Source organism: Rhipicephalus microplus, chromosome 2, assembly GCF_043290135.1.
Source record: "Rhipicephalus microplus isolate Deutch F79 chromosome 2, USDA_Rmic, whole genome shotgun sequence".
Taxonomy (NCBI): Eukaryota; Metazoa; Arthropoda; class Arachnida; order Ixodida; family Ixodidae; genus Rhipicephalus; species Rhipicephalus microplus.
The window spans coordinates 275,614,805-275,627,157 of record NC_134701.1 but is presented as its reverse complement, the minus strand read 5'-3'; the positions used below and the strand labels follow the sequence as shown (position 1 = coordinate 275,627,157).

Here is a 12,353-nt window from a genome sequence, read left to right as displayed (position 1 = left end):
TATTTGTGGCTTGTGCGCTCTTTCCTGCAAGCTTTAATTACAACAGCTCCACAAACACGATACACGCACCAAGATTAATTTCTTCTTGTTATATAATTTATCACCTTTTTGATATGGAGAATTTTCAGTTCCTGTTAGTGGGCACAGAGTTGGTCAGGTACGTAGCAGTGTAGCTGACTTAGTCACGTGATCAGTGCACACGCCGTGATGAGTATCGTCTGCTCACGCACACAAGTGCTATACAAGCACCTCTAAAACAAACGCGTAGCTAGCTGCAGCCTCCACAATGCTTTGCCGGTATGCACGTGGCAGAAGTTCGGAGGTCACTCACCTCACTACAAATCTGGTGTGACATCACTACAACTTTCGTTGCCCTATAGAGCTACGTCAGAGTTGGATGTGCCCGCAATGGGCCACAATTAGGAGAATGAGCATTTACGTACGCTTGGTAAGTGACTTGAAATATATTCTAAATGTTTTCCAAGTCCGATCGTTCGTGTGGAGTGTCCTTGCATACAGAAGACACCCACATGATGCTTGCTATAGCCTCGCGATTAGATGGCACCACCCCATTAAGAGTGGTGACTACAACTTTCGTTGCCCTATAGAGTTACGTCCGTGTTGGATGTGCTCGCAATGGGCCTCAATTAGGAGAATGAGCATTTACGTACGCTTGATAAGTGACTTGAAATATATTCTAAATGTTTTCCAAGTCCAATCGTTAGTGTGGAGTGTACTTGCATACAGAAGACACCCACATGACGCTTGCTCTAGCCTCGCGATTAGATGGCACCACCCCATTAAGAGTGGTGGCTTGTGCATTTGACACTTGCAGCACGTTGCTGGAACACCAAGGAGTAACAACTGTTACAGGGGTTAACTTACACTCATCCTGTGGATATATGTGTGTTCTTGTCTAGCATCCTTCTTGGTGTTTAAAGGGGAACTCTGCCATTTTTTTGGTAATTTTAATAAAACTTTTCACGTGTGCCCTCGTCGGTACAGTGGTAATATGTGCAAAATTATACAAGCGTAACTCATTTAGTTTTTCAGAAAAAAAAAAAAAACATTTTAAAATTGGTAGCCGATTGTGCATGCGGGCTACCCCTTGTATGTGACGTAACGGCCTGCTCTTTTTCAAAAAACCCGTTTTTTCAGCAGATGGATGCAGTACGCGCTTTCTTCTACGGGGTGACGAAAACGCGAGCGCAGTTCAGTTTTGTGCACACAGCTGCACACAGCAGCGTGTTAGTAGTCGTTGACGTCTGGTTTTACAATATTGAGCAACGATGAAATCGATTTGGGCCATGTTAGATGCTTCACGCACCGGTGGGTCGAAACCTAAAAGCAATGCTTCTGCGTTCAGAGAGTAGTTGCAATCATCGCTGAACTTGTCCCTGGTAAGTTCAGACGAGTTGGCACAGCTTGATTCAGCGCCGAACGACATCGCCAATTTGCTTTTCATGCGTCAGAAGAGGCACATGAGCTATGTTTACACCCTGGCCAGCCGTGGCGGGGACAGGGTGTAGCGGATCTCGTGACGTTATTCGATACCCACCATGGTGACGGAGCAGCTCCCTGTTTGGCTTCTCTTTTGACTCATCGTTTATCCCTCAATTAAAATTGTTGGCGAATGCCTGGGCAAAATAAACCACCCAAGCTTTTGCAGGACTGTCAATACTATTTAAAAACAACATTATCTCAGTATGGTCGAAAATGCACCAGAGTTCCCCTTTAAGCAGCATGCTTTCAGTGTCAAGCTGTGACAGTTGTTCATCAGCACTCGTCTTCTGCGCTTCCTTTTCGTGCGTCCTTCTTCCTTGAGCGGGCTGTTGCATGTATAAAGTTGCTTGCCCTTCTTCGTGCGACATAGTAATATCTTGCTATCACATACACCGCTTCACCCTCGCCACAAAACTAACTTCTTTTTTCCCATGCCCATTCGCAAAATTGGACTATGTGCACCCACGTCACATTACTGCTTGGGAAATTGGGAGTTTGACAGGTTGACGCATCGATCTACTACATTTAGAAGGTCGTGATGTTGATATATGACAGCGCACTGCTCATGAAATTCAAGGATTTTCAAGGATGGCAAAAAATTCCAGGACTTTCATGGGCCTTGAAAATGCATTCTTCAAGTTCAAGGGTTTTCAAGGATTCAAGGAACTGTACAAATCCTGTCAGTACTGGTTTAAATTGAGCAGCCTTAAAGGGGCCCTGCAACACTTTTTCAAGCAGCCATGGAATGTATTCATTAAAGGAGCTCATTGCCTCACGAATTCACTGCCACGAAAATTCGTAGAATCTGTCTAGTACGAGCGAAGCTACAAAGATTTGTCGCATGTTGCAACTACATCCTCTCTCTTCTGTCCCGACAAAAGCACTGGAAGCTAAGCAGGGAGAGATGGCACGGGGGGAAAAAAAAAAGGAAAGAAAAATACGTCACACGTCTCGTGACCTTGAGCATCTTCTCTATTTTTTTTTTTTGCATACTCGGCTTTTCAGTGAGAATGCGCCCGCGAGGACAAGTCACAGCCTCTCGCTCAGGCTGGAGTAACGACCAAGCGTGTCAGGCTCAAATCAACCAATGGCTGATACAATGGCTGTGACGTGTGAATTTTGAGCTTCTATCTTTCTTTGTCGAGAGAAAAAAGAAAACAATGATTAGTTGACTTTGAGAATTCCAGGCTGCATTCTGCACTATAATATTTGGTTCAAGTTTTCTCAGGTGCCTCGAGTACCACTTGGCAGCCAAAAGCTTGCAATCCCTTTGAACTAAGCAAAGGTTTCAATTAACTTAGGTGCCCAAGAAACAAGTCAGCAGTTTTCTAAGATAAAAAAGAGAGTGTGGGGGAACTAAGCAGAGAAGTTCCTTAAAAGCAGTGCTCCCCAAATGTTCACATGATCGCTTTCCAAATAGTATTCCCTCTACCCTTCTATCACTCAACTGCACTGCCAGGTTTTGAAATGCCAAGGGAAACTAAATAACGCCACACTGATAGAAGCAGTCAATGGGAGAGAAATGAAAAGCACAGATGAATAGGACAACTGGAAGGAGCCAGGCAAAACAAGCACTACAATACAACTTCACATGAGAACACTCCTGCAGTTACAAGTGAGAACAAAGGCATGCACTGACCCTCACCCTGCAGACGTAACGGTGACTCGCAGGTCCAAAGGTCTGCGACCGTTTGACTGGAGAAACCGGCACCGGAGGCACGGGCAGGCTTACAGCCAAGTCCCCCATAACGCCTTTCCGGCCGCGGCGCCCTTCTGGCTGGAACACGCACTCAGTGTTGGTCTCCTTGTCACAGTGCTCCACCGGCTCATTGGATGACGGCCTCAGGGTGCCACCTTTCTTAAGCTCCTCCTGAGGCTGCTGCTCTTCCCTGCCTGGTGGAGCTGCAGATAGCGACACCACCACTCTGAGGCAACCTTGGAACCACTCTGTCTCTTTAGAACAGCAAACTATCAATAAGCAGAAGTCTCCTCAATGCAACGACTGCCACTAATATGATTAGTTTAGTACTTGAATCATACACCTATGTTCATCTCCCAAACTGGCCAAAGTGCACACACCCAACAATCCTGTATTGATTGAGAGAGAGAGAGAGAAAAAAAGCTGTCCAGCTTTAAATAATCGCGTGTGGAATGCTGAGGTTACCTTCACCACAGTACATTCGTGTCATGCAGAAAAGCATACCAAGATTAAAAAGCCTATTTTGTTTTTGAATTACACACACCTGTATGTGCTATCTAGTAACGAGTGCCAGCATGATTGTTAATGCCTAAAAACCTCAATCTGTTTATGATGCTGCTGTGGCTCTGAGAAAAGTAGTTATTTGAGGAAGGACGTTGAACTATATTTTCCGCAATTTTCACCACTTTCTATGTGAAGTCAAGGCTGCGGCGTAAGGCCTCACCTATGTTTCTTGTGAGTGTTGATGTTTGTGAAGAGATGACGGTCGACTCGTCACTGCTTTCGTCTTTTCCTGTTGCTGTCATTTCAGGGGGGAAGAGTTCCAGCCAACGTAGCCAGATGGCAGATGGGTTCAGGCCACACAAGGACAATTGAGCACAGCCCTGGAAAGAAGGGTGGTGGTGGAAAGCTTGCTCGCAGCCAGCATTTATTAACTTGTCGTCCTTGTGCAGGTCAAAGTAGCCTTGCTAATGCCGTGTCTACTCCTCTCCAGAGACACAATCTTCTATAGTGACCATGCAGATTTTTAGCTAAATTGCTAGAGGGAACATGACCATCGTATTTGTTAAGCTACAACTGGAGCAAAAGAATTTGTTTTGATTTGTCTTGCCTTAAAATGTCTTCAAACACTGTCAAAGTCTAATGATGTAAAAACTCCCATTGTTGTCTTGCATCATGGCTAGGTGAGAAGAAATGTGCAAGCCTTGGCTGAGTGCTGCTGGTAAGCAGTTAAGCCTGCAGGCTAAAGACCGTTATGTAAGCCCTTAACAAAGGGTTTGTTTCAATAAGATTCACCACAACACACAACAGTGCTGAAGCATACTACCTGCGACCTTTAGTTATTGAAAAGGCCACCACACTGAAATAATGTGAAAGGCCGCCCAATCAGCTATACACATTCCACAGAAAAATGTGCACAGAGAAAGTACGAGGTTGACTTTCTAATGCTTGTTTCAGACTTGCGAAAACAAATTGGTAAAATTACCCACTTTTAATATGGTAAGAGACTGTAAGGGACATGTCTAGTTTCCAGCTGTACAATACCATTTTTGCTGTATGTGCAACCTGATTAACATAGAACCCATCATGTCTACAAATTTAATTATATTGATAGCACACCTTGTACAGAAGACAATCTGATAACATCACAGTTGCGTGAAAACAGTCAATGAAAAAAAAAAAGCAGAAACAATGACGTGTGTAACATACACGATTACCATAAAAAAATACTGATAACTGTTGGGGTTTTACATCCCAGAACTATGATATGATTATGAGGGACACGGTTGTGGAGGGCTCCGTAAGTTTCAACCACCTGGGTATCTTCAATGCGAACCTAATTTAATTGCATGGGCCTCCAGCATTTTGCCTCCACCCAAATGTGGCCGTAATTCGATCCCGCGACCATCAGGTTATATTAAATTAAGAAAAATCACACACTTCTCCAGGAGCTCCTTGCAGTAGCCTTGTTAGGAAACATTGTTGAAATTTCAAAGAGGCACACTGACCAGGCAATCCTGGAGCATGCGAGCCTTCTGGTACCAGAGCTGCAGCTGCAAGGCGTGACCTGCTAGCCGAGGTCCCACAGGAAGGTGAAGTTCCAGGCCAAGGGTGTCTTCTTCGCCGCCAGTCTGACCACTGCCAGCGTCTCCGGTGGTGGTGGTGGTACCCTCTGGTATTGTGGGCTGGTGACCTTCAAGCCGCGCCCAGGGTGATGAGTGCCAGCCGCAGCCAGGACCTCCCGGAATTACAGTGGCACGCACACAACTGCACGCCAGACAAGATGAACTTGATTAATTGCTGGGCTTCAAGTGCCAAAACTTGTGAGGGTGGTATCACACCCTGTGAGGTCGTTTGCCCCTTGTGGAGCACATGCAGGTACTTGTGAAGTACACAATAGAGGGGACTCAATATTAGTTTTCACCCACTAGGGTTAAAGTGCACCTGAATTGAAGCACACAAATGTTAACAGCTGTTAACGCCATGAACCAGATGGCCACTGACTTCACCTTCAGAGAAAAAAAGCCAAATGCATGAGTGGGACTATTTCTTCAGGCGTGGAAGCAGTCGGCTGCTGCGATTCGATTGTCTGGCAACCCCCCAGGGTCTTTTCAGGATTCCTAAGCTGTATCCGACTGCATTAAACTGTAGGTTCATTGCCCTACAGCTTGTGAAGATATGATCATCACATTACCTTGCTGCCCTACGTAGTGGATGCTGCCTTATGAAGTGGATGCAAAGGCAAATAAGAGAATGCAAATGATAATCTGGAAAATCATTAGATTTTAGATTTTACTAATCTCAGAGCTTATAAACAAGCTTCTACACTAAAAAAATGATGAATCTATTCTATGTTAGATTAATATCGGCTTGAGTGAATATTGGGACTCTTCGACCATTTAAATAATGACATATTCGAATTTGCTTAAATTGGAATTTAAATCATAGAAAATTTTGTAGTACATGCATTTGAAACGAATGAAGAAATGTATATTTAACCGCCTTACTTCAAGGTGAATGAACATTATCTTTGCATCGATTATATTTTTTCTAAGCTTAAATGGTTGTTATACTTACCTATATGTCCTAAGTATAGTAAATTTTAATATGTAACATATTTTACTTGTTATCACTTGATTTTACCGAAAGTGAAATCCTGCTACTAGTATTCAAAGTTGCTTCTACTTCCTTTGAACCAAAAGTAATGATATTTTCTCATGCCTTGTTTCAGTTAAAAAAAATTTTTGTGCAAGTTAGGTCACGACAAATATGCTTATTATTTTTATAATATGTCATATATACTATTTGAATTCGATTTGGAATTATTCAAACCACTGAACCAAAAACTATTTGCTTCGAACTTGAAATTTATTACTCGTACAAGCCTAGAATAATATGTTCATATAACTTTGAAGTGGGATTTGCGGCAGTGTGGATTTTTCCTGAATATGTGTATCCACAGTAGAGGAACCCTCCCCTGCAGTGGAACCACCTTTACAAAGGGTTACACACGGGTTATACAGTCCCATTCACTTACAATGATAACGTGATAGCATTTACAACATTGAAGAGCTGCTGCGCCATTGACCTTTGTATGTTTTCTACTGTGAGGTAACCCAGTGACAGTAATGCCCGCATGCTGCATTATCGGTTATAACAGTGAATTCTGGCTGTTGGGCGTGTGTGCTGAAGATACCAAAATGCAAAATCCCTGTTAAAGAAAATAAAACGAGAAATTAAATTACGTCTACCAGCACATCTTCAGATCCATGAAGTGCTATGCCGCATAGCTTTCTGGCAATGCAAAAAAAGCTGACATTTAAAATTTGTGCGGCAGCGGCGGCGGCGGCTTCTGTACCTTTTGAACATGTAATCGGAGTAAAAAAATGAGGCTTAAATGTTTCGGCATGTGAAAATTCAGACATTGCATTACATTGGCTCTATGGGGCTTTGGCCAGTCCCGTAAAAGCATTTAAATTTTCAAGCATGATCGAAAACTCGGCAGCTTCGTCATTCTTATAACTGATGTCACTTTGGCACATCGCATCAGGTATTGCAGCTTTCTCACAACCGCCTCCCTATCCCCCAATTTGATTTTTTTTTTTGGTGGAAGCTGTTTATAGCAATTATTGGTCGTAAAAATGAAATTTTCGTGGCACTTCAGCATTGCTATAAGTGGGTTCGACCGTATATGTTTTTGCGTTCACTTTGAATACTTCAAAAGTTAGAATAATTTTCATTCATATCGAAGCTAACTTGAATGGCGCAATATTCCTTTGAATGCTTGAAGTACTAGAAAATTTGCACATGCCAAGTTTTAATATATTATTCCTAGTGGGGCTTTTTTGGGACCAAACTGATTCACTGTAAAATGCGGGTCATCGCAAAACCAGGAACCTTATAATCGAGATTCCGCTCTAGCGTTCTGTTCAATTTGACGCAGGAATCGAATTGTGGATATTCAAAATGCCATTTATTTTTCTATAAGTTAGCACCACGACGGGACCCTGAAGGACAGAAGAATTAGAACAGGGAGGAGTCATTTTTCTTATTTTAGTGATTGAATTACCAATATGCACGAAAATCCTACTTCACTATTTACGCACATCTAAAAAAATTAAAACTAGGCTTTCCACCAAGTTGTTGCACAATAAGAAGTTTTGATACGCCTCGCTTTTAAGGGGGGACGTGGTCAAAAATGGTAAAAAAAAAAAACGATTCTTCGCAAAGCTAATTTTTTGGGTGTTTGTACTTCTGAGCACCTACTCTCGAATTGCTAACGGTGAATTTGGTCTGGAAATGTGATAAAATCAACCTTCAATGCACCTCGGTTGTACTTAAATGGCCCCAAAAAGGCAAAATTTGTTCGAAGTTCCCGCTTGCGTGATGTGCGTTGAGGCGGACTGAGCGCCGCCATCTTGGGCTTGATTTGAAGCTGTTTTCTTTGTGCACAATTTTGTGCACAAAATGTTTTTAGATCGCCGATTAGCCCTCACGCGGCGTGCTTTTCAAGCGCGCCTTTCTGAGTCTCTCATTGGCTGGGGTGACCGAGGCGTCATATTATTTATTTTTTGTGTTGCGTTCGCCGCGGTGGCTGTTCGTTTGTGAGCGTCTACTCTTGCGATCGTGCGTGTTTCCGCTTTGCACCAGCCCCTTTTCAACGCGATCGAGATGCCTGAAAACTCTGGTCTGAAACAATTGACGTGACGAGCTTTTGGAAGCTGTAAAGAATGGCCTTGGAACAAGAAGGTGCAGGCTACAAGAGCCCTTTGGCAGCTGGTTGCAGTCACTGCCGGACCCATTGGATCCACCGGAAACTATAACGCTGTCCCCACTGACAACGCCGTGTGACCAACTTCGATGAGCGATACACTTTGGATTGATGCTGCATACTACGCAACAGCAGAACAGGCGCAGTGAGTTGAGAAATCGGCACAAACGAAGATTGTTTTCTCTGGAAAGTCGGCTACCCAAAAGTTTGACCTCCTTGAACTCGGCGTTTATAGCCTTCGCCATCCGATTTTTGGCAGCGTCTACACAGCCAACGGGCTTGGTGTTTACGCGAGCACTGATGACACGGTGATTGGTGAACAGCGACAGCATGACATGTAGCTTAAAATGAGGCAGACATCATCACAGCTAAGCAGAATGCCGTCCAAAAGAAAATAGGATACCTTTTTTTTAGGCCAGCGTGTTGACCACTGAGGTAGCAGCGGCCACACCATTTTTCTTTTTTTAATAAACGGCTCCTTTCACATCGTCTACCGTATAAACCGGAATAGAAGTCGAGACATTTTCAATAAAACAACAAGCTAAAGTCGCCCCTAGTCATATGTAGTGGTGTCTAGCCGACAGTGCACCGTTGTCTGGCAACATGTGGCTTGCATGTGCATGAGAAGCTGGACACGGCCATATTTGCATTCAAATCCAATAGCAGGTTGTTTTTTTTTCTCTCTTGTGTGTTTTTTTGTGTGTCCGTGATTTGCCTCCGATATGTTCTAAGTTCTCGCTCCGCTTGACATTATGTTTCATTTTTAGTGGTCTTTTTTTCGTTCACTGAATATGAATAGCGGTACAAGAAGGCAGTACTCAGCTGCGTTTAAACTAGATTGATTTGTGGGGTTTAACGTCCCAAAACCACCATATGATTATGAGATGCGTTTAAACTAGAGGTTGTTGAGTTCATAGAAGCGAATGGGAATATAGCTGCTCAGCGCCACTTTGGTGTATCAGAAAAAAGCGTGCGCTATTAGAGGGTGCAGAAAGGGAAGCTGCAGAAGTGCAACCCTCGGAAAATGTCATTTCGTGGGCGAAGTGCGGTTCATCCGCAGCTGGAGAATACACTAGAGAACTTTGTGTGGGAAGTTCATGCGTGCTTGCTGCCGGTGACCGTGGATACTATTTGCAAGAAAGCTGTGAAACTCGCTCGAGAAGCTGGGTTCACGAGCGAAGAGTTTCGTGCACCAAACTATTGAGTGCATCGGTTCATGAGATGCAAAAGATTTTCTTTCCGGTGGCGCACATCCATATGTCAGAAGTTTCCAGACAAGTTCAAGGACAAGCTTATAAACTTTCAGGGCTTCGTGAACCGGCTTCAGGAGCAGAACAACTACATGATGGGGCAGATTGACAATGCCGATGAGATTCCAGTGTGATATGACATGCCTTTATCGACCATGATCATGCAGCGTGGCGCCAAGGATATGAAGCTGTTGTCCACTGGCAAGGAGCACTCGCCCTTCACTGTCATGCTGGCATGCATGACAGACAGTAGAAAGTTTCCGCCCTTCATCATTTTCAAACGTAACACAATGCCGAAGGAAGTGCATCATTTTCAAACGTAACACAATGCCGAAGGAAGTGTTCCCGCCCGGTGTTGTCATTCGCGTCAACAAAACGGGATACATGGACGAGACCATGATGCTCGAATGGACAAGAGTAGTCGGGAACCGTCAGCCAGGTGCACTGCTGCGTTTTTGCAGCATGCTGGTGTTAGATGCATTTTGTGGTCACTTGACCGACGCTGTGAAGCGCGCACTGGGCGATAGAAAAACGGATCTCGCCATGATACCAGGTAGTATGACGTCCACCCTCCAACCGATCGACGTTGTGCTAAACAAGCCGTTCAAGGACTGAGTGCGGCTGTAGTACCAAAAGTGGATGTCCAGCGACAACCCAAAGACACCGACGGGCTGCCTACAGAGGCCTCCGCTTGCGACTGTTTGTGGCTGGGTGCTTTCCGCCTGGCATTCCTTGGCAGATTCCATGGTGGAAAAAGCTTTTAAGAAATGTTCCATCAGCAACTCGCTGTATGGCACGGAAGACAACGCACTGTGGGAGGCAGCCAGCGACAAACTCTCGTCTTCAGAAAACAGTGGTGCTTCGTCTGACGAATAAGAACAGTTACGATGGTGGTTGAGGGGAGCTCCGACGATCGGGGTGCAGTGGGCCCAATTCGCAAATAAATGTTGTTCGGCAATTTCGGGTTGTTTTCCTTTTTTTTCTTTTTCGGTAACCTGAAGTGGGGGGTCGACCTATAATCCCACTCAACCTATAGTGCGGTTTATACGGTAAACAATGCATTTACAAGATTGCAAAGACAATTTTGTACAACAGTCGTGACTCTCTGCGTCAGCAAAAAATACCAATAAAAGGGGGCATTTTTGCGGGCATTAATTTTTCCAGGTGGATGCCCGATTTTTCGTATATTTTCATAGTCCCTTGAGAATTTGGAACACAGCAATTTATTACCCAGGGCAGCATGGTTCCTAACAGCTAGTCATTTGAGCCTCATACCCCACAGCTTTTCCAGAACCCCTCAACAGCTTGTCATGATGGGGTTCTGATAATTTTTTCCACATTAGAAAAATTTTTAGAAATGATTCCAAGGGTTGAATAAGGCACATTTTGTTTTGCTTTACAGAAAAATAGATGGCGTACATGTGTATAAAATTTGTGGTAAAATTTTCTTATAGAAAATATTACAGTGCATGTCGAAACTTCAAATTCGATTTTCTCAGCTTTACATTTTTTGCCAACATGACCAGCCTTACGGAACTTTTCATCATGTTTTTGTGAAGCAATTGTAGAAACAAGACTGTGGAGCTATGCTATTTTTTGTGGCTAAGAGGGACATATAAAATGTTGTGAACAATGATGTGAGCTAATTAAATTTTGAAATTGTGGAGGATCAATGCAAATGTGAATTTTTATATGATGTGTCTCAGTGACAATAAAATAGCATAGCTCTACATGGCAGGTTTTTGGCACTCTAAACAGAAGCCGGAAATATTGAGGTAAAGTGCCTTAACGACCCGTAAGAAATTACACAGCTAGACCTCACTTATGCTCTCACAATTCGATAACTAGTTCGTGTACATTAGAACTACCGTATTTACTCGCATAACCGGCGCACTCGCATAATAGGCGCACCCCGAACTTGGCCGTGATCAGAAACGATTCTACCCCCCAGCGGTACAGTTGGAACGCGGTCCCCGTACCCTGAAGAAAAAAAGAAGGCAAATTGACGAGCAAATAAAACTTGGAAAAAAAAAAAAAAAAAAACGTCCATGAGCGAGAAAAAAAACGGCTGTTCCATCAATTACTGATACCCCCAAATCGCCGCGCTTTTTGGAGGTCACGTGTACAATGCCGGGGGCTCGATCGCCATCACCAGCATCAGAGAAAAAGAAAGAAACGCCATTTTGCAAGCGGTGTGCGTATGTTGTGGTCGTGTGTTGAACTTTGGTTCCACCATGGGGAAGGCGATCTCCGACGAAGTCGTCAGGAAAAGCTTCAAGAAGACGGGTATCTCGAACGCACTGGATGCGAGTGAGGATGACATGTTGTGGGGTGCGGATGATTCGGACACCGAAAACGAATCCCCGCTCGGCGAGGATGAATGTGTGATCTCCGACTCGGACTCCGAATAGGGAAAAAGAGGAACAGCTACGACTTTTGTGTAAATAAATTTTACGTGTGTGCAGTTGACGGCTCTCGCTTGTTCATTAAAAGGTACGTAGGTATGTTTGTTTTATGCTGAATTAATTGGTAAACTATAAAGTCGCCTTTTACTTGACAAGCGTGCAGATTTAAAGCGCGAGAACCGAGCTGAAAAAATTTTCGAAAATTTTACCCCGCGTAATTGGCG

The 12,353-nt window shown here is 43.9% G+C and overlaps 1 protein-coding gene across 3 annotated transcripts in view; it reads right to left on the bottom strand.

Moving 5' to 3' along the window:
* The window catches only part of kibra (WW and C2 domain containing protein kibra), a 48,723-nt gene that overhangs the window by 14,587 nt on the left and 21,783 nt on the right, over window positions 1-12,353 (bottom strand). For 2 of the 3 annotated variants that reach the window (XM_075882037.1, XM_075882036.1), the window contains 3 exons: window positions 5,212-5,470; window positions 3,927-4,086; window positions 3,143-3,405 (listed from right to left, as the gene is read on the bottom strand). In XM_075882037.1, coding sequence (XP_075738152.1) covers window positions 3,143-3,405; window positions 3,927-4,086; window positions 5,212-5,470 — 682 coding nt within the window. The remainder of the gene's footprint in view (window positions 1-3,142; window positions 3,406-3,926; window positions 4,087-5,211; window positions 5,471-12,353) is intronic. The other variant, XM_037430203.2, reaches the window with a different exon arrangement.